This window comes from Aulostomus chinensis, chromosome 16 (genome assembly GCF_037954235.1).
Source record: "Aulostomus chinensis isolate RoL2024-O1b breed Wild chromosome 16, RoL_Achi_v1.0, whole genome shotgun sequence".
NCBI classification, from domain to species: Eukaryota; Metazoa; Chordata; class Actinopteri; order Syngnathiformes; family Aulostomidae; genus Aulostomus; species Aulostomus chinensis.
In genome coordinates this window covers 1526933-1554501 of record NC_141335.1, presented here as the reverse complement: position 1 = coordinate 1554501, position 27569 = coordinate 1526933, and the positions used below count along the sequence as shown (strand labels likewise).

Below are 27569 nucleotides of genomic sequence, written 5' to 3'. Positions count from 1 at the left end.
GCCGTCCTGGAGAGAAGCCCACCTGTGTTCAATCCGACTTTTGTGATCCAAATAATAATTTGGCAGGAACATGATGAATTTGGCGGCGAGCTGTTGTGAGTTTACCGGCGGCTGAGCAGCTGAGCAGTCACGGAGGACGGATGCTTCACCGAGACCTCGGCGAGCAAAATCTCAGGAGTAAATCGATTAAATTAAAGTCCAAGACTTCCAAAAATGCAACACAGTAGGAGTCAGAACTGCAACTGTGGACCGTTGGACGCTACTGAGCACCAATTTCTCTGACGATGTTTGTAAAACCCAAAAATGATTGTTGACTCGTGAACGGAGGGTGGAACTCCAGAATCCGTCACGCCGTCTCACCAGGCTGTTGTAAAGGACTTCCTGGGTGTTTCAGACCTCGTAGGGGATTTGTATTTTTGAGGAACCTTTCTGGCCGAAACAGCTTTTCATGGTAGCCGCTGAGGACCTGCCAACAGACGGATCGCTTTGCCTCTTTTGTGTGGATGCAGCGGAGCCAAGTCATCTGAGGACATCTCAGGGGCGTGTGACGTCAGACCAGGAAGGACTAGCATGTCCACTAGACGGGCCCAAAGTTTCTCTCTCAGCCAAATCAGACTATTGGTTCTGGTTCCTGGTTCTCTTGAGAAAATCAGAGGTTCCTGCAGCCCAACTTTGCCTCAAGGCCTCATGATTTGGATCATCTTCCCAGGAAGTTCTGGCTAAAACCTGGTGACCTCTTGATGAGGCAAGCTGGCTAGGAGCATGCTAGGCTAGGAGCATGCTAGGCTAGGAGCATGCTAGCAGTCAACCACTCAAAACAGGCGTGGCACAGAAGTGTGAGAGAAATAAGAAAGTCAGGACTAACAGACAAGAAAAATGAGACGCTACAAAAACTATTGTTAAAACTGTGTCAGAACCACACACTTGCAGTGAAACTGAGAAAGGCTGTGGCCTAGAAGAAGGACACCATGATAGTTTATGACCTGTTGATGTCGCAGTAATTACCCGGTTCCTGAAGGAGGTCAATCAAAGTTCCAAACGATGTCATGTCCCGTCACAGTAATTAGGTTAACTGGTTTGAATCAGCCGGGCATGAAGGCTGACCCAGAGGACAGCGGGACGGCGAATGTCCGGATGGTTGGGGGAAAACAAGGCTGCTCCACCGTTAGCGGCAGTCAGCTCGGCCAACTGGACACGTTTGGTAAAAGTTTGACTTCTCATCACAGAGTCAATCTCCTCATCATAAACACGGACGCCTGGCAGTGGCGTGTTCTCCCCTCGCTGGGGCCACAGTACTCTGAATCTACCTCCCGGAGATACTGGAACAATACTGCTACGTGTACGAGTCCCCGGCTCAGGGTTCCGCCCCGCTGTGTTGACATGTTCTGCTATGTTCTGCATGTGAGAACCATATGCTGCATGTTGGCAGACTGGAAGGAACAGGAAAGCAGCCTGTTGGGGGTTGACATATTATTCCAAGGTGGATGTCGTCATTCCTGCTTCTACCACTGTCACGATACTGGAACCACAACAATATTCTTATTTCATAGTCTTTACAATGACGTATCAGATATTTTTATCTAATAGAACAAGGAAACAAGAGATGGACGTTTCCAGGAACATCATGGATGTTTCCACATTATTCCAAAACAATGCTCCTCGGACCTAAAGAGCTCAACGAGCTTCATGACCATCGCAAAACGTTCAAGTAACTTCATTAGAGGACGTTCTGCACGCCAGCGTTCTGGGAGAGCAACATTAGCGGTTATTATATTTATCATTACTGTCTCCCTGCAGTCCGCCATGTCGGACGGCTGTTTGCTGCTGGGCTGTGACCAATAACAGACCATGAAGTTCCTCACATCGCATTTAATGATCAGTCAGCTTCAAACAGCGCCCAGAAGAGGCCTGGGTGACGTTAACGTCCCTGCATTCCTGTAAACCCACAGACCCACGAGGACCCCAGAGCAGGCAAACACAGGGGGGGAGTCGTGACCACACTAAAGACATTCTGGGGAAACACTAGAGATGGGCCATCCTGGATTTTATAGCCGGTATCCAACATTTTCACGTCTGATTTAGTCGCCAGCTGACATGATGCTGGAATCGTCTGTATCAACACGCTCATGTGACATTCACATGCTGAAAACACATGTTCTTCTTAATGTTTCCAAACCAGAGGCCTCCTTCTTTTATTTTGCGCCAGGCGACCCAGGTGTCACCGACTTGTCACGTCACCACTTTGAACGATGGATTTCTTGCTGACTTCCTGTTCCGTGTTGGACTGAGAGCAGGAAGGGTTGCTGTGTTCTTGACCCACATTCTATTTCTAATAACAGAACAAAAGGCGGCGCGCTGGCTGGCTAACGGACCTCATCGGTTCAGCACACAAGCAGAACATCAGCACTAAACCGAAGAGTTTATTATTGAGAGCTGCTGTTAGGACCACAGCGGAGTCTCAGGGGCTGCTGGAAGTCTTCAACTCAAATTAATAAACTTCTATTTGCCTGCAGAAGACCAGAGCTGCTCCATACAATATAATATAATTTAATATAATACAATATAATATTATATAATATAATTTAATATAATACAATACAATATAATATAAAGTTAGTTTTGTAAACCTTCATTTACTTTGATTGTATGGATGTTGGCCAGATGCACGCACACACACACACACACACACTTCACTTCATTTCCCTTGTAATTTAAACCTCAATTGTCCCAGGAGGGATTTTTTGTGTTTCTAGACAGGATTAATGATGAAAAACACACAACAAAACAGATTAAACGACACAGTAAAACACACAACGAACTGCACGAAAAAATCGACAGCAGCTCCGGACGGTCCAATAAAATCTTGATTATCAGAGGGAAATATGACATTCTTGCACAAATAAGCAGCAGCATCACTTTGCCTGTGAATGAAGCAATTAAAGTGCAGGGGGAAATGCGGTCCTATTGCTTTTTACTGTGGAGTCGTGGCTCCGGCCGATGTTGCCCGTGGGGCTGGCGCTGCCCGAACACGGCCGTCCGGGGTGCCGTCAGCTCTCCGCACCATATGCTGCTCAAAGGTTGAGTCAGGGTCTCCTGCTGGACGCCTGAAACCTTCCTGGCTTCTTCTCACCAAACTCACTAATTTGCCTCTGGAGCTGCAGAGTTCGAGTGTGTGATTTTCTGACGGAGAAGCTAAAGGCTGTATGAACGGTGTGTTTGTAACTCTTGATTTTCACGGCTGGCGTCTTCAGAGCTGAGGGACTCTGACTGGATGAGCTGCAAATATGAGGGGAATCAAGTCGACCAGCAGCCTCAAGAGAACATCTTGAGGTGCTTTATTGAAGTCGATCAATCACAAGAAATCGGATCCAGCACCACCGATCTGACGCTCAAAGACACGGCCCAGCTCAGTGTCTCTGCTCAGTTTATCCAACAAAACAAACAATCGATCTGTTGCTACCCAGCAACTTCATTTGAGTTCTCCACATCCCAGAAATATTTAAATATCCAATGAACCACTGACAAATTGCAATTTGCTTCCATTAACAGGATTTTTTTTGATGACGTTCCTAAGAAACTACTGGAAAAATCAGGGCGCCCCAGCAAGAAGGTTGTGGGTGGAGCCCCGGCTGCAGCACGGGGTCTTTCTGGGTGAGTCTCCATGTTCTCCCTGTTCCTGCTGGGTTCTCTCTGGTACTCCAGCTTCCTCCACAGTCCAAAGACATCAAGAGGGACCAGGTTAATCCAGACTCTAAATTGACCGTAGGCGTGGCTGGGAGAGCCAATGGTTGTCTGTCTCTATGTGTCAACTTTCATCAGAACTTGTTTTCTTCACATTTGGCTCCTGATTTGAGTCTTAAATGTTTTACGCCAACGTCGCACCTCTAAATCTACATCACAGCGACGTAAACAGTTGTCAACTGTGCATTAATTCTGTGTTGAAGAAGATTTATAATAAAAAAAAAAGGCCCATGTTTGATAAAAAGGTTTATCTGCATTCCGGCTGAAGTCAGTAATTAGTGTTAAGAAACTACAAGCTTGGAGGAGGAAGTTAACCCCGAGGGGGACAAAGGCAGAGAGATCTGTCAGCAGGAAAGTCATTTACAGGCGAACACGCCGGCTGGGAAAAAGTCTTCACACTTCAGACTTATCAAGCCGGTTACGAGACATCCAAAATCAAATTAGTCACAGCCGTCAGCTTTGTTTCAGCTTTAAACCATCGCAAGGACTGAGTGGAGCATCACATCTCAAAATGGAGATGTGATGCTTCGTCTTTTGTTTTTTTCTTCTTGAGCAGAAACACAAAACACAAAGTCAACTAATTGGGTTTTAACAGTCAACATAATGTAACACCCGAGTCTGCAGCCTCTCTTCTGTTTTCTGGGACAATCAGACGAGCCGAGTGATGCTAACTGCCGAGCATCAAACGACCAAGCAGATCTGCCGGAGAGGAAAGTGGAACATGGAGCCGCCGAAGACTCAGAGACTTTCTTGAGAAGTTACCAAACGGGAGCAAAGAGGAGAGTAAATATTCACTTCAGATCTTCGTTGTCCCGGCGAGGACATCGTCTTTGCTGCAAAACAGCATCACAACACAAACACGACAATTAAATATTAACAAAAAGACACAAGAAGAATAAAATAATGGATGTGAAAAGAGGGAAAGCACTCACATGAAGAGTGTGAGAAATCTCGACGGGGGGGGGGGGGGGGGGTCACGATGAGTTTGAGGACGGGAGCCGGCTGCTGTCACCTTTGACCTCTGCAGCATCAGAAACAGCTTCTTGCTGGATGGTCACGAGCCCGCTAGCTGGAAGCGCTTCGGTCACCGGTGAGCCGGAGCCGCATCTGCTGGTGTGCTTCCTCTGAGGTGCCAGTGGTCAAAGATTTAAGCTTTGACTAATTAACACGCTTTGGTACAATTAAATAGGATTTAGATGAAGTGATTGAAACCCCCCACAACACAACTGAGAGCTTAGCAGCAGGCGTTCTAGTCTGGGAAGGATTTGTTGGGCAGAGACACAACAGATGAACTCAGCTGCACAGATGCGCCATTTATTGGACTCTTTGTTCATCTTTGAATTCACAGTTAATAAAATACAGCTGACGTGATCAATTAAGAGTTTATTAAACGTAGACGGAGCGAACCGGGAGATCCTCAACCCTGAGAGGCTGCGACCAACAAATGATGTTTGTTTAATGACAAACATTAAATTAAAAAGTGCCAACCATGCATGACGGGCACCGAGCCAAATCCCTGCTTTTCAACTCGTTTAAAAGATCCGTTCACTGAATCGTTCAGCACCGCATTATCCCGGATGATGAACGGACAGTTTAGCTGTCGTTAGCCGCCAGTCTCCGTTAGCGTTGAGCTAAATATACGTGGCTGATTCTTCCTTCATTCTGGAGTCACTGAGCAGAGGTGAAGGAGGGAGAAACGTCTCCCGTCAGTGAGACTCACGGCTGGAACGGTTCTCAGGTATTTTAATTTATCATCAGAAATGGAAACGATATTCTTATTATTATCTATTTTATTATATTATTATCTATTTTACTGCATTATTAGATCATATTTCAGTATTTTTTCTCAGTAACACATTGACAGTTTTAAAGGAATCCTGATGGAAGCACTTCCAGTCGTACGCAGCTCCACCTCTGACCCTCGTAAAAACGTCACCGTTGGAATTCAGTTTCCTCTCAAACAGACGGAGACACTGTGACTTTCCGTTTGCCAAAAGCTGTGTGATGTGTTTTAATTTGCATGTCGTGAGCAGCGGCGTGGCGCTCGCCAGGCAGCCATGTTTAATGGACATCCACACCCGTCTTCTGCTCGCTAATGCAACCCAACGACGTCTTTAACGAAATAATGCAAACCAATGCCGTCTATGATTAAATAATGCAAATGTAATGTTTGGTTCTGTAATAGAATAATGTCACATAAATTTGTTACTTAATGGAATTATGGGAGCTGCAGTAATCACTTGTCTGGCGAGCTAATGCTGACTGAAGGAGGCCATCCCGCCGTAATGGTGGAGGATGGCGGCTCTTCTGGGACTGCGAGGGATTAGACCGGGTTGCTTCCTCTCCACTTCTGTCACTGTCCTCCTCCGTCTGTCCTCCGCCTGAGCTTCAGTCTGGCTCCGCCTCCTATCTCACGCGCTCATCGGCTTCAGGAAGCTTTTCCTCCGCAATCATTTCAGGGACAAAAACTTTCTGACTGATACAAACGGACACGTCGGCCAGACGAAGGTCACAGAGTGAATGTTCTCTTCTTTTACAGATAAATCAGTGTTCCATTAAGAGAGCTGGCGTGCGTGTGTGTGTGCGCGTGTGTGTGTGCGCGCGCCTAAAAGTTGGGTCCCACATTACAGCTGTGTGGTTTTATGTTGTGTTAACCCATTACTGACGAGAGTGAAGGGCTCTCTGGACACACCAGCCTCTTCTTTGCTCTGGAGTGTCTGAATGTTCCCTCTAATCAAAAATAGAAGTTTGAACGTATTCAAATATCTGATGACAGGCGTACGTTCGTGATGTCATGGCGGGTTCGTCCGTTACTGTTTTAAAGGCCAACAATTCAGCAGGAGAGCCATCTTTCACACACGGTGCAACCTTCGTACTCCTGCACGACACAAAACAGATAACACTAAACTTCATCGAAGACCCGCTGCAGACGTCTGATCCTCACTCGCCCGCCGCCATCTTCAAAGTGACATCCACGAAAACACAATTAATACCAACACAACTTGCACTCTCATCCATGTTGCAAGTCGGGGTTTTGATCAACGGGGGAGGTGCAGCTGCGCTGCTCCTTAAATGACTTCCTATTAGACACATTTACTCCGTTTGTTTGTGTCCACGTCCAACAGTGAGATGGGGCTTGTTTCCGTCCTTCGCCTGATTGATGGTCTTTCCTATCACAGGGCTAGGACTCATTTTTATTGTTCAAGTATAAAAACATGCCTTACAATAAGGAACATCAATGTACAGTGTGTTTCCAGCCAGCAAGTCCAAGATCTCTGTCCAGAGACCACACACAGCATCAGCACTAAAGGGTTAAAAGCTATGGCTGGATGTTTGTGTAAGTGTGTGTCTGTGTAAGTGTGTGTCTGTGTAAGTGTGTGTGTGTAAGTGTGTGTGCGCGCGCATTTACTCAGACAGTCAGATTGCTGATCAATAGTGGTGATTGAAAGGCCCATTAAGCATCGGAAGCAATAGAGACGGCATCACTCCACTTGACACACACACTCAAGCACAGACACACACATACACAAACACACATACACAAACACACTATGACAGGCGACAAATTAAAAGCCTGAGTGTGATGGATAAACGTTCCTCATGAATTTACTTTAAGATCTGCACGGGCTGCAACTGTAACTCACGGCTGCTGCCTACATTTTATTTAGGCACAAATAAATAAAGAACTCAACTTCCCAGGGTTCATTTGTCATGAGTAAGCGCTGAATCTTGTTGTGGCACAGGTGATGTGACTGATGATGCATTCACATCATTTACATGAGGGAAAGCAGCAATAACAGCTAAAAAAATCAAGTTTCAAAAACTCTACTGGAGTAAAATGTAATTGTTGAGGTTGCGGGAATGAAGTACTTTTGTAGTCCAACAGGAAGTTAGCGTGTCAGGTATGAGGCACTTTTGTAGTCCAACAGGAAGTTAGCGTGTCAGGTATGAGGCACTTTTGTAGTCCAACAGTAAGTTAGCGTGTCAGGTATGAGGCACTTTTGTAGTCCAACAGGCAGTTAGCTTGTCAGGTATGAGGTACTTTTGTAGTCCAACAGGCAGTTAGCTTGTCAGGTATGAGGCACTTTTGTAGTCCAACAGGCAGTTAGCTTGTCAGGTATGAGGCACTTTTGTAGTCCAACAGGCAGTTAGCTTGTCAGGTATGAGGTACTTTTGTAGTCCAACAGGCAGTTAGCTTGTCAGGTATGAGGCACTTTTGTAGTCCAACAGGCAGTTAGCTTGTCAGGTATGAGGTACTTTTGTAGTCCAACAGGCAGTTAGCTTGTCAGGTATGAGGCACTTTTGTAGTCCAACAGGCAGTTAGCTTGTCAGGTATGAGGCACTTTTGTAGTCCAACAGGCAGTTAGCTTGTCAGGTATGAGGTACTGCACTGAAGTGCCTGCTATCTCAACTCTGCCAGTTCTCTCATCACCAAAGTGGAAGGCTGTAGCAGCGGTAGCTGCGGCTCTCAGTCTGCTTTCTTAAATGTTTAGTAACATTTAAACACATGTGGTTTGCATTTCATTGCACATTCGGTTTCACAGTTCAATTAAATAAAAAGTGAATGTAAATAAGTTATGTATGAAAGTCCCAATAAAGGGATCCCATCTATGAATGTGTGGGAATCAACATTCAGTTTATCTCTGAACGTCTTTTCTTGATAAATTCTGGTCCTCCGTGGCCTTCGAGTGGTTGCTCTCCTAAACATCTTTTCTTCCTGTTAATAAAAAATTCAACATGACGAGGAGATGCATGAGAAGCCGGAGTTGGAGTTTTATGATCTTGTTTTTCTTGATCCGTGTATCATCGTGGTACAGCGGAACTAAGACACATAATTCCACACTCACTACTTCTTCTGTCTGCCTGCAGGAGGAGGGCGACTCCAGCCTCTACTGTGAGCTGTGTGATAAACAGTACGTGAGACACCAACAATACGACAACCACATCAACTCCTACGACCACCATCACAAACAGGTGAGCGGCAGCACCTGGGCGCGGCTACAACAACACAACACACACTGTGGGGTCCAAATAAACCTTCGCATGGAACCATGACAACATGCTGCCGAGGTGATGTCATGTTTTTGAGCTTGCCAAGCTAATGTCATGTTAGCATAAAGTTGCCAACCTGGTGTTCCACCTGGCTCTGTGATTGTCTACCACACGCTGTAGCGTCTGTACAATTCTGTTTGTGTTGCAACAAATTTGTCAGCTTCTGGTTGACCCCTTTTCCTCCTGTGTGAGGGAGGAGTCACGCAGCATCCGGTTCTAAAGGGCAGGGGACGGCGAATGTTCAAGTATTTTAACTGCTGTTATGTCACTGCAACTGTCACCAGTTTAGAGTCCCAAAACTGAGGAGTTTGGATTGTTGAGCATCGGACTCCCTTGTCAACGGGGTGTAGGTTAAATACCAATAATCATAATACGTTTTGTTTTATAAGCGCTTCATCTCGAAACTCTAACACACTGTAGAGAGAACACATGAACCTTAAAGCAGAGTCGTAAAAACGAGCCATATTGTGAGTGCATCTTTCAATATAACAACATCAGGGCTGCCAATGGGTTCATTATAGGCTGAAATCAATAGTATAGGTTGTTTTAATGATCCGATCAATAACGCAGCCTGCGCACACAAACAGGAATGAATCTGCCACTGCTGGTGTTTCTTGCTCTGCTGTCACTTGGTCTGTTGGGGCTGACGGGAAGAGAGTTCCTCCATGGAGGAGGAAGGCGGCACTGAGAACACGCAGCTGTTTACAAAATTATAGGTGCTGGGAGGAAGATATTTGCTGCAATTATCATTTGTTCACTCGCAAGCGATGACAGGGGCATAATATTTAAGCTGCGTGCTGGAGTTATGAGGTTTATTTGAGGATGCAGAGTGTTTGGGGCACATTGCTCAAGATGGCAACACTTGCAGGAGATGGATTCTCTGGCAGTAAAATTCCCCCGTGTCCTCACCTGCCAGTCACGGTGCTGAGAGGCAACGTCACTGCTGCTGAGCCAAGAGCCGTGCACTTCATCCTCTCAACGGCTTGTTTGATTGACTAGATGAAGAGTTAATTTCCAAAACCTAATTGTAAAAAATGAGTAGCTGTTATGAAATTATGTATAATCCCACAATCCAAATAGAACATGCTTAAATCACAGGAACAGCACGCCTCGCCTCGCCTCGCCTCGCCTCGCCGTTACCGCTGCTGATGTCAAGATACGATAACATCCATGAAGAAGTGTTGGTTCTTGCCTCTGGACATTTCCATTAGTTTGTCAGGAAATCTTCCACGAACCTCACCAGACGTCTGGCCTGCAGTTCATTACGAAGCCACATTGTTGGATAAAATATGAACAAAAACAGAGGGAACCGGCAGAGGCGTCCACAAAGCTTGATTAATTACATGAAAACAAAACCTGTCGGGGGAAATTTAATGTCGGCACCTTTGATCGGAGACAAACTTGATGGCAGGTAAAAGCTCACAGGAGATGAGAAAGAAGAGGGTCTAACATGGCGTTAACATCCTGAACGCTGGTGGACCAGAACATCCGCTAGAACTCCCGGACGTTCTCAGGCTCTCAGTGTTCCACCTTTATTCTACAGGACGATATTCTGATGAAGCTGATTGGACACATTGAGCGTTGGTGCTCAGGTTCTAATCAAATGGATGGATGGATGTGGTCACCTCCGTCCCGTGTGTGTGTGTGTGTGTGTGCGCGCGTGGCTGGGAGGTGACACCTGATTTATATAAATATTTAGACTTTACATGAAGCAGCAGAATAATGCTGCCTCCACTAGGAGGCGCTAGTGAACACACACTTCCTGTGTGTGATGTGGCTGTAGATCAGGTGGAGATAAAAGAGTCATGTGACACTGGAAAAGTCAGACTTCCTTCCTGTAACCACCAGGTGGTGCTGTGTCTAAAACAGTCTTCTCACCGGAGATGTGACCACTGCAGTTACAACAGTTTCCTGCTCTATGGTCAAATATCAAACATGGCCGCCGCCTCACCACGGCAACAATGTTTCGCAGAAATTTGTAGGCTTCACAGTAATGCTGCAGTTGCCACCAGGTGGTGCTACGACTACGCTGCCCCTAAATCTAACTCAGGCTCAGGCTCCGCCCCTTCAGCGAGTTGGGTGACGTTCGGTCTGATAGTGTCGGTGTAAACCTCCTGGCAGACGAGCCGGCGCTGACAGCCTGCCACTGGCCGCGTTTCTGCTGTAGTAATGAAGTGAAGTCACCTGAGAGATGTTGTGCTGTGCTGCTGCACCGGATCGTCATGTCATCCCTCCCATTCCTCATGTTTCCCTCCAAGAATTCCTCAGGCAGGTTGGAATCAGAAGCAGCATCCGTCTTCCTGCCTCTTGGCGTTTGTCTCCTCTGTCTGCGTCTCATCTGTCCGTCTCCTTCACTCTCTTTATCTATTTATCGCTTCTCTGGCCGCCTCGCTGTCTGTCTGTTCGCTGTCATCTGTCTGTCTGTGATACGAAGCCACCAGTGTATTATTATTATTATTGTTATTTTTCACACACACACACACACACACACACACACACACACACACAATATCAGTATCTCATGCGTACAGACAGCTAGCAGACAGAACTCAATAAGTGAATTAAGCTGGTCTGGACTCTACTAAAAGTGACACTGGCTGACACACACACACAACATGGGCTCATCATAATGAGTATCTCTACTACAACAGCTGGTACTCGTATGAATAGTACTACTACAGTGGTAACAGTACTGTGACGTGTCTTGTGCAGCGTCTGAAGGAGCTGAAGCAGAGGGAGTTCTACCGAGCGCTGGCCTACAGGAGGCAGCGGCGACGCAGGGAGGCGCGGCGAGAGGAGAGATCGCTGCAACGGCTCCATCAACATGACGAGAGGAGGACAGGAGAGTGGTGAGACGGATACTGCAGTAGCTACGCAGTACTCAGATAGAGATATTTGTACATCTGACTCTGTTACACCCGTAGGAGACGAAGCACGCCGTCACACGGCTTGGACGTAAACGCGGGTCCTGTACGAAAGTGAGAGCTCACTGGTGTTGACTTACAGTCTGAGCCCAGCCTGCTGATACGTGCTTTATTGATCAGCATCTATTGATTTAAGGAGGAGGCTGATCAGGCCTGTAAATGTCTCCTTGTCTCACTATATCTTCACAGCTCTGTCTCCAGAACAAAGCGCCCTCTCTTTGGCCCCACCCACAGTTGTGGAGGACGCCAAACAAGCTGGCAAAATATTTCAAATGATTCTTTTTCATTGTTGACATGAACTCTCTTTCTCTCTCTCGCTCTCCAATTTTTTGACCCGCCAGCACAAAACCCATCATAGTTCCAAGAAATTCCTTCCAAACTCGTGGCCCCCAGGCTGCGCGCCGCCCGCGCTCATCACACAGAGGCCCTCCTTCCAATCTTCCATCATAAGCAGCTGTCGCTTATCGTCGATCAAAACCCAGGAAGAACGGTGGGACGGCCACGGGAGGACCTCATCAGCTGATGAATTAAAACGGGCGACCTGCTGCCTCTGGCCGGTTTGTCCTGGTGATAATCTGGACAAACATTCCAGAGACGGCAGTGAAATGCATGAAATTACAGAATAAATACACTTTGATGAGCTGAATCCACAGTTTATGGCTTAAAACACGTTTGGTGCTGCTTTCATCGCGCTGCAGCGTTCAGAGCGTCGGACTGAAGAGAATCTTCATGAGCTTGAGACGAGTAATCTATTACTCCCTGCTGTGTTGATGTTTTCCCTCCGCAGCTGTGTCTTTCTCTGTCTCTCTGGTGGGAGCTTCCACATCTGGGACTTCCAAGTGGGCTGCCAAAATGTTGAGTTCACGTGCTGTTTGGGGGAAAAAAAAGGAAAGAAGAACCGACCCTGTAAGATGAATGATAAACACGGAGGTCTAGAAAGAGATGAATTTTGGCAGCTCCTCGCTGCGAGTTCACCCGCCGCGCTACCACGGCACTGAGCTGAGTTTTTAAAAAATATACACATGATAGCACATGAATGCACAAGTCGAGCTCAGCGCTGCGAGTCACAACCTGAGGACGCCCACGTGAAACCAACACAGGCCTCCGCCAGAAAATAGTCCCTGAAGACAGGATCAGATCTACTTTTACATCTGCATGAAGGTTAGATGTTTCGACGTGGGACTATTAACCCTGATGTGTTTGTTCCACCGTCTTCTTCATGAGTGGAAGTGAATCAAGAAAACGAGTTCCCCGGTTACAACAAGCTTTGGCACAGCATCTATTAAAGTGCATCATGCTGTGCTTAATGGGGATTATCAGCATGGCGACAGCGTTTCTGAACTCGCCACACATGAAGTCGTGCACCAGTTCCCTCTCTCACTGCCATTTTCAGATTTGCAACAATGCAGTTTGGCTGCTGGCGAAGCGGCAGCGAGAGGGAAGCATGACCAAATTGATTTTCAGCTGGATTTCAGCTCCAATCACCAGTGTTCTCCCCTCCTCTCCCCTCATTCCTCTCCTCTACATTTGCATCCTTTCACCTTCTTCTTTCCTTTCGTCCTCTACTCTCCTTTCCTGTCTGTCTCTCTGTCTCCATCCTCTTCTCTATCCATCTTCTCAGTGCTCCAGGTTCTGGTCCCATGTTCCGGTCCACCACCGTGGCGGTTGACCCGGGGAGTCAGACCGGACCAGACTTCCTACAGAACTGGGCCGACATCCGTACGAGCAGCAGCTCGCTGGGAACGAGTGAGAGCTCTTATCTTCTTAGAGGCGTCTACGAGGCTGTTTAATAGTTTATGAGCATGTGTTTTGGTGATGAGGATCACTTTGAGAGGTTTAAGAGTGTGTCTGACTGCACTGAAGCTGAGAAATCCTTATCGGCAGGCAGATTTAGAGAACACACACACACACACACACACACACACACACACACACACACACACACAGCGCTTCCATGCACATCAGCATCCTGGGTTTGCTTGTCTTTTTATATAGAACATGATTAAACTGGTTTCTCCTGTGGAAATGGCGCACAAAGGAGAAGTTAGCCTGGAGGCTCTCTGGCAGAAGGAGGTAAAGTTTAGGAAAACCTCGCGCTTCAGGTTAAAAAAGAACCTTTCTCAGAGGTTCTCAGTGAAAGACCTCAGGCTGAGAGGCCGGAGGCAAATATCCTCCGAGTGTGTGACGAGTTCTCAAGCTGGAGGGAAAAAACGGACGTTTGGGGTCGGATTCACCCCTGCACACAAACGCGGGTCATTTCCAATTCAAGGCTGATCCGAACAGACAATTATACTGACACTGAAGGTGTATACAAGCGTGTGTGCGAAGGAAAAAGGTTTGGGGTTATTTTTTCCAGTTAAATTGTGAAACTGGCTCCTTCAGTTCATGTCAAGTGGATGTTGAGAGGAGACGAAGCAGCAGCAACAATATCACAGTTAAAAACAGAAATAAAATCAATTGCCACCTCAGCGGCGGTGAAAATTCATCACTCTGCATATTCAGCCAGGTTTTCTTTTTTCAAGACCAGTGGAGAAGTTCCTCAACTCCATTTAAAGTCAAGTGCTAAATGTAGTCTTACATTAAGTATTGGAAGATTAATAATTCATTGGAAGGCTTCAGAAACTAATATTTAACAAAAGGGTTCTCTGGATCGAGCGAAAGGCACATTATGGATTAAAGTCTCTTTGAGAATGTCACTCAGGAATTGTCTGAACCATCTGTCACACTGACGCGAAGAGAAATGAATGTCTGGCAGCACGTTTGGCTCTAAAAGGAATCTTCAAAAATTGATATTCCATGTTGGAATAAAACCCTCCATCTGATTTTTTTCCCCTTTCAGAGGCTTATTTTTTTATTCTCGAGTCCATCCTACAGCCCTAAATCAGTTTCTGATGTGTTAAAAGCAACAAAAGAGCAGCAGTGAGGAGGCAGACTGATGAAGAATCACTCAAGAAGCTTCCTATAAGGAAGACTTTAACATCCTGCTGCTTTTTAATGGCAAAGTTTGTCAGGTAACCCTGAAGTTCTACATGTGAATGTGACCCGTGTTAAAATCCTTCTCCCTCTTCCCTCCCAGAGCCTCAGAGCCTGATCCTTCCTCTGGACTCTGCCCTGGAAACCAGACTCCTGAGTGACTCACAGTGGACTTACGACCAACCAGATTCAAACGCCGCCGCCGCCGCCGCTGCTGCAGGAACCTGCTTCCTGAGCAAGACCCAGATGGACTACAGGGACCTGACCACTGCCTCCGCCCCCCCCAGCACCGACAACATCGTGAGCACTGACGACGTGTCTGCCAAAACCAGCCACTTCAGCAAGATCCCCTGGGCTCATAACTATTTAAGCAACAACAATGTCCCATCGACTGGTGCCAACACCTCCACCAACGGTTCCATCTTCAGTGAAACGGCGGATACATGTGACGCTAGCAAAGCTAAGTGTGGAGAAGCTCCCTCCATCCCCGGCAGACTCCGTCCTGTTTCCTTCTCGCTGCCCAAGCGGAGCTGCGTCCTTCTCCATCAGTCGGCAGCCGTATTCATCCAAGCTGGGCGGGGGAAGCAAGAGGAGGTGGCGGGTCAAGAACGAGTCAAAGATCTGGGGAACAAAGTTGCAGATCAGCAGCTCAAGTCTCCGCTTTCTGCTGATGTTGTGAGTGTGGATCCCTGGGACACTGGGAACCAGTGTGGTGAGGACGGTAAAACTGCGATCTGTGAGGCTGGGGCCAGGACAGAGAGGGGACCTGGGGGACACGCTGGGACTGGAGCCCAGCTTTCTCTGTGTAATCGCAATGTGATCAGGGCGGAGGACTCTGTCATCAACAGGAATGGCGTCCAGTTCTCTTTATGTCCCAGCAACCAGGCCCAAGTCAGTTGTGGAAGTGGAGCTGGAGCTCATCTTTATTTGACCAGCGAGATACCAGGGCAGATTCCTGATGATGCAGTTGTCGGTAAAGATTTGAAAACCCAGGATAGGTTAGACGGCCAGACTGAGCGAGACGCCAGCCAAGAGCTTCTCTGTCCCGCTGCAGGTGACCTCCAACAATTGATTTTGAAAGAACCCAAAGATCAGACTTCATCACCGTCTTTGCCTCCAGCTCGTCCCAAAGAGCCGTTCTGTCGCGTCCTGAGCAGAGACAGCAGCAGAGTTCTTCTCTGGCCCTCAGAGATGGTCAGCTACACCGCGACCTCTCCCTCCATCTCCTACAGCATCAACCCCCTACTGTACGACTTCAGAGCCCACAACAGGGCCAGGGAAGGGGGGGAGGGAAAGAAAGAAGGGCGGGAGAGAATAAAGCCATCTGTGATCAAACAACCCCACTGCCAAGAGAGGCAGGGAGATATGGAAGCAGGACAGGAGGTGAAGATAGATGAAAGAGAAGAGGAGGATGAGGGAGGACAGGCAGGAAATCCTGTGGAAGTTGTTCCCCATTGTAGCAACAGCTACACGGCTACAGAACATTCTGGCTGCCGCGATGGAAGCGCTTTCAAATTTGTCCCCGTTTCCACAGAATGCCACCTTGCACAAAAACCTGGGAGGAAGAGGAGGAGGAAGAGAAGGGGAGGGGTGAGGAGAGGGATGAGGAAGAGGGGGAGGAGGATAATAAGTAGTCTGAATGAGATGTTTGAAGACGAGAAGAGAGAAGACAGGGAAAAAGAGGAGAGAAGAGATAAGGGGCTATTAAGTAATCTCGCAGTGCATCAGCTGGTCAAAGGCAGGGAAAACTGGATGAGGGGAGAGGAGAGAAGGATAAGAGGAGATCAGGCGGAGCGAGAGAGGCCAGGTAGAAATGACGAGAAGAGAGGACGGCTATTAAGTAATCTTCCCGTGAATCGGTGTAATCGGTGTAACCAGCTGTGTCTGCAGGTGAAAAGGGAGGCCGAGCAGCATCAATCCCAGCAATCAGCCTCTGGAGGGGGGCAGGGGCTCAGAAAGCTCCTCTGCAGGGGTGCAGCATGTAACGCGGTGATTAGCCCCGTCCCTGGGTCTGTTATAGAGACGCCACGCTGTCCTGCAATTATGCCCAACCCCGCTCAGGATGACAGAGAGGCTGGGGATGAATATACACGAGGGAAGGAGGGAGGGCGGCGAGATGAGCAGCGAAGGAATCTGGAGATAAGAGCTGCTCAGGAAGAAAATGTGTGCAACCCGGCGATTAGCAGTGTTTCTTTTCCCTGTCGAGACTCAGCACGCGAGCAAGAAATCCGTCCTACGCCTCACAGGGACACGGCGTGCGATCCAGCGATTAGCCCGGTTCCCGCTTCCGTTAGAGAAACAGCGTGCAGTCAAAGGCAAACAATAACTGCAGGACCCGTGTTGGGCCCGCACCCACGCTGCGCCGCTCAGCTAACAGAAGTGAGAGTTACATCAGCTGGCACTGACATGACCCTCCACTGTGGTTCAGAGGAAGTGATGTCACCAAAAGCAACAAAGAGAAAGAGGGAATCACTGGCGGCCGGGGCAGCACCCTGGAAGAGACGCAAACGAGGAAGGAGACAAACGAGGCGGGCTTCCGTGCAGCAGAAGGCTGTTGTCGATTTGACCTCTGACCTCAGCATGGATTACTGCACGTGGGTGCCCACCGAGGCTGAAACGCTTTTGGAAAATGGCGACGCCGATGACGCTGTTAACAGCTGTAACAGTAAACTCACCGACTGTGGCAGCGCTGACGGACAAGAAAAGACTGGAGCACCTTTACCTGACTGTCACACCTGCAACTCTCCGACGAGAGGCACTGAATCTGGCGTCCACACAAACGCCAACATCAATGTCAGACAAAGTCAGCACCTTGAGGACGATCACAGTCGACGTGGCGCCTGTGATGATGTCACAGACACACCTGTGGACTCATTTTCCAGAGACTCCTGCACTTGTAGCACTAATGACACGCACGCTGACCACTGTCAGCGTGCAAACAATCGCACAGAGGTCGAGAGGACGTCCGCTTGCTGCTCCTCCGGCGCCAATATGGCAGCTGAGAGCCGCGGCGACACGTGTAACCACCTTCACACAGATATCATCAGCCAGGGGGGCGAGGGCGAACATCAAGACTTGACAGTGGGTCAAGTGGGCAGAAGTGGCGGGGATGAAATTGATCGTAGTCAGTGTGATGTCACTGATTGTAATCACTGTGATGATGACACCAAACAAAAGGTGGAGGAGAGAGAGGAGGAGCGCCATGGAGAGTGGGAGGAGTGGGTGAGGAGGAAGGAGGAGAGGGAGAGAAGGAAAGATCTCTACCCGGAGAAGAGGCTCCGTTTCCCCCACGCCATCCCTCCACCGTGCATCCCCCTCCACGCTCCTCTCATACTCTCTCCATCGCTTTCCTCCTCCTCCTCCTTCTCCTTTCATCACACCGTCATCCAACACCACCTCTCGCTTGTCCCTCCTCCCCTACCCATACCCTCCTACACCCACCTCCTACCTTCCTTCTCCCCTCATCTCTCCCCCCTCACTCTTAATCCTCCACCGCCTCCTCCTCCTCCTCCATCTTTCTACACTTCCTCCCCTATCCCTCTCCTGGATGCTCCGTATCCCTTAGCAACAGAGTTTCACCCCATGCTCAGCCACCCCCCTCCTCTGTACCCCCCGCCCCATCCTGCTGTCTTGCCCTTACAGGTGTTGTTCTAGATTCCTTAAGAAATAAACTCATGAAAGCTCCATTTTCCAATTTTCCACAGAAAGCAGCTTTCACGTGTTATTACCGGCATATTTGATGGCGAGGGTGAGGGTTCACCGCTTCCCGTAGGCGTAAACGGATCGTTCTCAAAGCCGGCCTGAGCTCGGCATCCAAACAGCGCCGATTCACACGTCTGGAAAAAGTGACGGCCAATTATCTTCATCAGTCGCAATCACACTCCAAATGAGCCTCAGGTGTGCAGCCGGTGGGACTGGGGGACGGGAACACAGCTGCGCTGCTTCCCCGCCACACGTCGGCCTGCTCTGCATTTTAACCAGTGAAGTGGTTGCAAGGCATGTTGGGAGATTTTGACAATGACTCATGATTTTACAGGACAAATACCCCCCCCCCCCCCCATTGTACACCACTAGATGGGTTCCTACATATCCCAGAATTCCTTTTAAGACACGCGTGACCTCTGGAAGTGGGATCCCACTGGTCAGCAGTGATGGGCCGGTACCTGAGGTTCACCTGAGGTTCGCCCCAGTAAGAGTAGGTACCTGCAGTGGCTGGAGTCACACAAGAGCCAAACACACCTGAAGGCAAAATACACTTTTTGGGTGGAGTATAGTTTGAAGGGAGAAGACGTTGTTTGAAATTACTGCATTCATGAACGCAATCCACTCGCCAGATGAAAGTCTCACCGTCGTCCAATGAGGGCCAGCATTTCAACTTCTGACCCGAAGTCTCATTTAATTTTAGAAACAAACATCGACGTCTTCGCTCTCGAGGTGACTTCCTGCCGTCCTGCTCAGTGCCACAGCAGGCGACTGTAGCCTACCATGAATTTCAGGGGCCGGCGTCTTCTAATCGCCACCTTATGACGCTGTCGTTGGCCTGTCGCCATGGTGATGCTCGGGGAGACAGATGTATGAACAGTAGGTAGCACTGTAGGAAAACGTCACCGCTGGTTATTTAGATGCTGACAGATCAACAAGACTCCCGGCGATTCTAACAACTCACGTCACCGTTGACAGGTGAAGGCGTTACTGTGGTTGTCCACATGGGAGCGGGTTGATCTTGGCCCTGGATAACACACACACACACACACACACACACCCCTCCCACCATTTTCAGCTAATGTAGTCGTATCTTGTGGCCCCATTTCTCTCTCTCCGTCTCCCCAGGAGTCCGTAGCTGCTCAGCTGCTCTCCAACGTTGGTAGAGAGATTTGAGGTCTCATCAGAGGCCCCCGGCATTAATTTGTCCCCCGGGAGACAGAAAGAGAGACAAGTTGTGATGGACACAATAACAAATCAAACTTATTGATTAAAAAGCTGATTCATGGGCTGCAGGTTATTTTCCGGGCTGCGCTCACATCCCTCCACCTCCAGCACAGCACGTTCTCAGCGTTTCTTCCCACCGGCACCTGACAGCCCCTCAGGGTGGGTTTTTCCTTCAAAGCTGAAGTCAAATCCACGTGTGGCTCGTCCCTCTTTACTCGTTCAGAACGTCTCTTAATTCTGCAGAAATCGTCTTCCTGACGGTGCGACACTGGAGACGGAGTCACTCCCACACTTTCTAACACCTCTCTCTCTCTCTCTCTCTTTCCTCCAAACTTGAACATCTGGGACGTCTAGCAGCACCAACTACACTCCATTCTGGTTCTGACCCACACAAATGACTCAAATCATGCATCAGCGCGACCTGTGAGGCCGGCGCGTGGGTGGGTTCTTAGGCCTACGCAGTAAAACCTGTTGGTTTAGGCTGTTTCATCGGGACCGTCGCCGGCTCCGCGAACCCTCCCAGGGGTCGTCAGAGTAAACAGCTGCTCAATCTGCCCCCCGACCTTCTTCTGTATTTTTGGCATGTCGCCATGGTGACACTCATTGTGACACACTTGCAGTCGTTGCTCCACGAGGAGCTCAAGAATAGCGGTCACAGTAGCGGTGGCGGCGTTCTTCTGCTTCAGGAGAAATCACCAGAGTGGTATTCAGCTGGTGTAATGGCGCCCTGTTCTCCCGCCGCGGCCGCCTCAGCTGGAGAGGTTTAACCGTGTGTACTACATGAATGTAGGTCTGATCTACTACAATCACTTGTGATAAAACTGTAAATTAGAGAAGATGAACTGCAGTTATTAGATGTATTTTTGTAGGAAAACCTCAGTTGAATGAGGCTGTTTTTGTAACCGGTTCTCTGATAGGAAACGAACTCCACTTCAGTTGTTGTACATTTTTCCTGCTAATAAATTCCTGGGTTTAATAGTTTTGTCAGCTGAGCTAATATCTAGCTGGATATTTTGTGTAATCCCACCTTATCCACAGATATAATCCCTGCTAATGTAATCGAGTAAATCCACGAGGAAAAAACCTGGAAATAAATCAGTAGACTTCATCGTCTTGTTGTCAGTGTTTTTCCTTTTTAAGAGAAAAGAATCCCTTGCTTTCATAAAAACTCAATTATTGATTCCTCCCGACTGCCACGTTTCTGTCACTTCCTGCTGTGAGGTAACAGCTGGTAGAATTAGCGTCTGGCGACCGCCTGCCTCCACCTGCCGTCCACGTTTGACTCCTGATAGACTGAATTTAATCAGTAGGTTTAAACGGCAACATGGAGCTCATCATGCTTCCCTCCGGGCGTCGCTGAGATGGCGGTGAAGAAAGGACAGGAAAGTGTTTTGGCACAACATTATGATGTCACATGACCTTTCTAACAAACCATCAATATGTAGTCCGTAAAGTTAAGTTCTTTTCCTACAAGCCTCTGGGCTCCAACCTTTCCTGCTCTCAAAAACGGAGTTCCTTCAATCCCGGTTCCTGCAGCTTCCAACCAAACCCAAGTTCTGAAGGCAGTTCTGATCGCACTGGAGACCATCTGGCTGAGCCAAGCTCCGCCCATTCACTCTGTTTGGTGAAAGCGGCCTCGCAGTGTTCAAAAACACCCTTTAAATGACCTCGGCTGCGGTGACCTGAACGTCAACGATGTTGATGTCATTCAATGAGGGTTCGTCGTGATGGCAGCAACATCAGGAGATGGACAGCGCCGCCACTCGCCGTTTGAGTCCCGTTTATTACATCGAGAGGTCGCGTTGTACATTCACTGACAGGAAACTGGCTACCGAATCGTGCAGTTGAAGAAGCCGCTGGCACTGGTGAGTCCAACACCAAACATCCTTTCGTTGACTTCCTCTTGGTTTCTCTGGTGCTGGTGTGCTATTTTAACAGATGTCACGCTTGCGCCATGTAACACCGTGTTACCAGCTCGTGGTCACTCCACGCATTTATGACATCACGATGCCAAAAGGCCTCCAGCCTTTACGATCGCTGGATTGAAAGAGGAAGAGTTTGTGGCTCATTTCGAAAAATGTTTGTGATTTTTTTCCAACTGAAACAGGGATTATAAAGCCGGACATACAGGACGCCAGTGAGCTTGCTCACACTTGCGGCCAATCAGCTGCTTAGGGACTGAATTCTGTGTGTGTGTGTGTGTGTGTGTGTGTGTGTGTGTGTGTGTGTGTGTGTGTGTGTGTGTGTAGGAGTCATCTGACAGCTGTGACCATAATGTTCAATGACTAAAATAGCATAAAAACTCAACATGTTCAACACCTGGGGCTTCTGCAGTATGCGTCTTACATGCTGTTAAAATGTGTGTGTGTGTGTGTGTGTGTTTGTGTGTATACATGCCGTGAGTGTGTTCACTTTATGACTGAATCAACGGTTCTCAGTAATTTGCTTCACTGACCTTTAAAAACCAACAGAAAAAACCCTTCTGACATTAACACTCGCATGTATGGAATTAGCCTCACAAAGTGTGTGTGTGTGTGTGTGTGTGTATGTGTGTGTGTGTTTGTGTGTGCAAGCTGATGTTGGTATCGACTAATGGAGGCACGTTATGGCGTATGAGTTAATAGTCGTGTTGCCTCCTCAGAGCGGCGGCGGCGGCACATTATGTTGACTTCCTTAACTTTGAGCACAGACGCTTCTCAGCCGGCGCGTTAAGAAAACATCAGAGGAGCATCAGATTCTGTCCCTCATCAGGACCCAAAGCTCTTGACACTCCGAGTGGCAGCCGTCACTCACTTCAGGCTCAAGGAGTCACAAACGGCGCTGACATATTGATGACGTTTTAATGCAGAAGTAACAGGAATGATTTATTGACCAGCGGGAAGGTAAACAGGCCTCAAGAATGTTCTGAACATGGAGATGAAGGGAAACAAAGAGAACGCTTGCATGACCGCTATCGTCTCCGTCCAGCTGGAACCGCACCTTCAAACACAGGTAGCCAAGCTGGCCTTGACCTCCAGGAAACCTGCCACCTCATCCTGAAGTTGTCCTTGGCCTTGAAGCGTTCCGGAGCACAGACAGGGTGGGTGCCGTGATCCAGAGTGGAAGTAAGAGACACCGTCACGCACTGTCCAAGCACCAATCAGTCACCGGTTCAACTCCATCACCTGGTACTGTGGTCCAATCACGATTTAAAGATCTAAACCTTCCTGAATTGTAAAATGGCTTCTAAAAGCGTCGACGTCAGGCTAAAGCCACATTTCCCCAAACACCTCACTGCTGCTGCGGTCAGCTCGCGACCTCCCCCGGGCTCCCTGGCTGAGGGCCGACCAAGGAGGACACGCTCTGGAGACAAGCCTCAAAAACCTAGACTGGTATCAGACGCCATGTAATGGCCGACTCAAACCCCTGACCAGTGGTGGTCATGTGCTGCCGACAAACGCTCATAAGGGAAGCTACTTTCATTCTCTCTCTTTTTGAGGGGATTTTTTTTTTAAATTTAGAGTTCAGAAAATCTCTCTGCACACACACACGCACACGCACACACACACATTTCTGCTGGATATACAACCACCTCCTTCTTTGGTAGAAAACAAATTCTCTTGTCGGTGCACGTCTGTGGATTATTCTGCCATAAACTGTTCAGAATATGAAAAAAACAATAAAGAAAGAGTGACCCTAAACATTTACTGCTCTCTCACTTAAACCTTTATGAGAAACACAGGAAAGCAGAGATAAATTTAATGGAACACAACCATGGAACAGTCCATCATCCCAGCAAAACACTGCCTTAATATAGCAGAATTTAACAAAACCCGCCAAGCAGCTTCGCAGGAATTCTCTGGTGAAATTAAAGTCAAAACCGCCGAAGCCTCAACTCCAAAACTGCACCGGAGCCGGTCTTTGTGTGGCTGCGTTTCAGACGTCTCGTGGGGAAGGAAATAGGAGGTCAGGGGAGCTCATCAAGTTTCCCCTCTGCTGTGTTTCCCTGACACAATTGGTTGTGTATCACAGGATGAGTCGGTGAAATTGTTTAAGCTCACAGAAGATGCCACAGTTGCTGGGCTGATTACAGATGATGAATCACTTTACATCTCCAGCTCAGTGGCGAGGTATTCACACTGAAATAAGCCTTTGTTTCAGCTAAACAGTGACTCCCGGCGAGGAGCGAGATGCAATCAGTCATCATAAAGGAGCCGAGAAGTGGAAAGGCTAAAAAACTTTTTAGTTCCTCAGCACTAAAACATTGTCAGCTTTGAAATCGGAGCGCGGCGTTGACAGCGTGGTGAAAGAGGCCCATCAGAGAATCCACTGACTCGGATGACTACAGGATGTTTGATGTGTCTCTGGCAGCCGTGACCCATTTCTGCACAGAAGCAGCAGTGATCAAAACCCTCAGAACAAATGTTATTGCTTTCTGTTGCCTCCCTGCGGTTTCAGCTTTCTTCGTCCTGACTTCCTGTGAGAGGAAATGTCGGCCCATCCTACACAGCCATTACTAACCAATGAGAATGTGTCGGTGCGCCGCACGCCGCCAGAGCGATGGCCACAGATCTACCCCATCCCCAAGTTAATGTAGGAGTGACAGAAAAACACAGCATCGCCAGTCAGACACTTGTGTGTACTTCACCTTTGAAAGCAAACCAACAAGTATTCTCAGAAGTATTTGGGGTCATCAAAGGTTTATGTGACATTTCCTAAGAAATCTATTATATATATATATATATATATATATATATATATATATATATATATAATACATATATTTATTCTAATTTCTTTATTTCATGACACGAGTCTGGGACGCTGCACGTCAGTTCAAGACCACCCACAGTGCGTCCCCGTGAGCCCTTCCTTCCACAGTGACCTTTGACCTCCGAAATCTCAAATTCATCCTCGAGTCGCAGGGAACGTTTGTGCCGAATTTGAGGAACTTTTCGGAGGTGAAGAGAACGGGACGGACGGAGCCACGGTTCCTCCGGCTACAGGACGTTTTAGGCAGACGTGAAGGTTCCTGAGGTGTCTTGTTCATGGGACGAATGGATGGCGAACCCAAAAACCTCCATGGCACCGTCCTTGAGCACCAACACCCCCCCCCCAGTTCTTCTGACAAAGAAGCAGATGAAGTGACGAGGGAGAACAAAACCTCCTCCGTGGAGGTAATAAAGTAAAAAGCATGTGTTTTAATCACATTTGGGTGATGAAATGCTGATGGACTTCCTGGCTGCGGTGGCTGAGCTGCTGCCAGCGCTGTCAGCACAGGTGGCGATCACACCGGCCAGCGGCGGTGGCGGCGGCGGAGTGATTACGGTTCATGAACTCACCAGGGCTGAGATCAGGTCAGTCAAGCTTCAACGTCCGCCTGAAAGGTTCCACCTGGTGTGACATGAGAGTGCTGACTGTCAGTCTATTAAATCACATTACAGGTGAGGGTGGGGGCGGCTGCTTCTGTTGAGCTTTTACGTGCTGGACAGAACCGTCACACCTGAGCGGACTTTAATTTAACAACATCCAGGTTCTGGTTTTGTAGTTTCTGCAGGGAGAAACATTTTCTTTGTCCGTTTGTTGCGGTGACCTGGGAGGAGCGTCAGGCAGTCAGAGCAGAGACCAGGTTCAGACACCCGGACCAGGTGAGTCAGCTCTGGCCAGCCAATCAGCTCGGGCTCCTCCCCCACGCCTCAGACGCCTCGTCTAGTTACCAGTTAGTTACTAAGTAACTGTGAAACTAAGAAGACACCAAACAACCCAAACTGAATAAGTGATTAATTCACATTAATCACAAACATTGAACCGAAAGCCCAAACTTTAAATGTGTGAAAACGTGGTGGAGACGACAATTCTCAAAAAAATAAATCTTTTTGATGGACAACAGTCAGACGGGGGGGGTCCTGGCCGTCCTGGTCTTAGGTGCAGAGCCGCCAACAAGAGTCCCTGTCTGGCCTGTCGGAGCGAGTTAGCCTGATTCTCACTTTGGTGCTGCTGCCTGTTCCTCCTCAGGCCCGTCTGGTGGTCACATGTCAAATTCAAACAACAGACGCACAAACATACGTGTTTGTCTGCCGCTGACACGTGTGAACCCGGCCCCTGCCTCTGATGTACCTGATCTGCATTAGTCTGTATTTCCCTCCAGGTTTAAAAATAACTCAACAATCCACAGGTTCAACTGTGGGGAGCTGCACTTAAAGGAAGGCGATAGAAAATCTTCTCTGTATATTCAGAAATTCCACACAGGACACAAACAGACAAATCCAGGCGGAGGCTGTTCTGGCAGTCAGCCTCCCTTAAAGCCGTAATCCACCGTGATTGAACTGTGACATTCCAGCTAAAGCTTTACAGATGACGCCGCCGAGCGCCGGCTCTCATTTAACTGCAGTTCATTCATCAGCTTTTCCCCCTCAGACAAAAAGATGGGAGGTGATGGTGGAGAAACTGCATCTGTCCTCCTTAAAACGATGCGGACAGTGGGGGTACACGCAGGTGGAGCTCCCCAGACATCTGCCACCTTAATGATGACTTATAAAATGGAAACTCCTTGTCCCTGGATCTGATTGGCTGAGCCAAAGCCTGTTAAATACCCAATAAATGCACACCTGTGACCGCATAAATGTTAATTTAAATGATAATGCCTCAAAAGAACAGCAGCACTCACATCTTGACTGCCTGATGGAAGAATTCACTTCTTTCACTGCGTTACACGCTGTTTTGTTACAGAATAACAGGCGAAGTGTCACATCGGCGGCGTCGAGTATCCTGACATTAATAGTGAAAAGCGTGCGGATGTATTAACGCTGGTGTCAGAAGCTCAGACAATCATTATAAGTCCACTACGTTGGTCTTCGTTTCATGTCAGTGCTGCAGAGTCGGCTGTTGGCATCTCTGATTAGAGGTTTTGCTCTCTGGACTCTGGGCTGTGTGGGAGAACTGCACTCCTCCTCCTCTTCCTCCTCCGCCGTAATTACATCAAAACACAGAGCCGAGCTGAGCCGAGGAGGAAAAGGGGAGGAGGTGGAGGGGAAGAAAGCCAGTGAGGAGACCGGAGGAGCAGAAAATTAAAGAATAAGCCACAAGAGGCCACAGTGGTTTTTGCAGAAAATTCTGTTTCTAAATCCTGCCGGCTGATTTAAAGGTCCAGTGTTGCAGAAATCTGGATGGATTATAGGCAGCCAGTAATATTCCTGAGTACGTGTTCATCGCCAAACCTCCCCAAACTACAACTCATCCTTCAGCGGGAACTTTTCATCTACAGGGGTGGATCCTCTTCCTCCACGCCAGTTGCATCTACCGCCGCCCAGAACAGACGACACGTCGATACTGCAACACATCAGGATCGTACCAAACATCAATATTCTCCAGACTCGGGCTGGTGAACGCGGATTCACCCAGGCGCCGACCAACCAGACAGCAGAGTCTCAGAGTGGGAACTTCAACCAATGGCAGCACTCTTTGGTTCCGCCTTTCGCCTCCTGACAAGCCTCGCTGGTCAGGATTCGCAGGGCTGCGTGTAAACAGAGTTATTAGCCAAATATTTGTTTTCTTAACCATGCAAACGGCGGCAAATGAGGTCAGAAACTGGAATAATAGTGGAACATTGAATTCACTCAACAATCCCGACATCTGATTCGGTCAAATCTTTGTTTGTCTTGACTTTTCCCTCCTCATGTCGCGTCCTCGCCTCCCTTGCTCACACCTCTGCTGGGCAGGACCCCAGCGAGGAGGCCAGGACGTGGAATGTGATGATAAAGATGAACACGCGGATCACGATGACACCTGATTTCCATCGACAGGCTTTTGTCGACACAAAACATGTTGTCTGGGGTCTGAAATGAGGAATTGGGCCAGTCTGGCTCGAGGGGGAAGTCTCCGACGGAAGCGTCGTCTTGAAAGCTTGAAAATGAGAGAACTAAATTTCCTCCAACATGGAGAGTGAACATGAAGTTGGAACATACAGTCAGA

At 48.3% G+C, this 27569-nt stretch overlaps 1 protein-coding gene across 1 annotated transcript in view; it reads left to right on the top strand.

The window, feature by feature from the left end:
• The window catches only part of LOC147247099 (uncharacterized), a 43447-nt gene extending 22732 nt beyond the window's left edge, over positions 1-20715 (top strand). Inside the window, exons 2-5 of the mRNA XM_086179837.1 lie at positions 8611-8715; positions 11506-11642; positions 13339-13463; positions 14794-20715. Coding sequence (XP_086035963.1) covers positions 8611-8715; positions 11506-11642; positions 13339-13463; positions 14794-18344 — 3918 coding nt within the window. The 3' untranslated portion in view covers positions 18345-20715. The remainder of the gene's footprint in view (positions 1-8610; positions 8716-11505; positions 11643-13338; positions 13464-14793) is intronic.
• The last annotated feature ends 6854 nt before the right edge of the window (positions 20716-27569 follow it).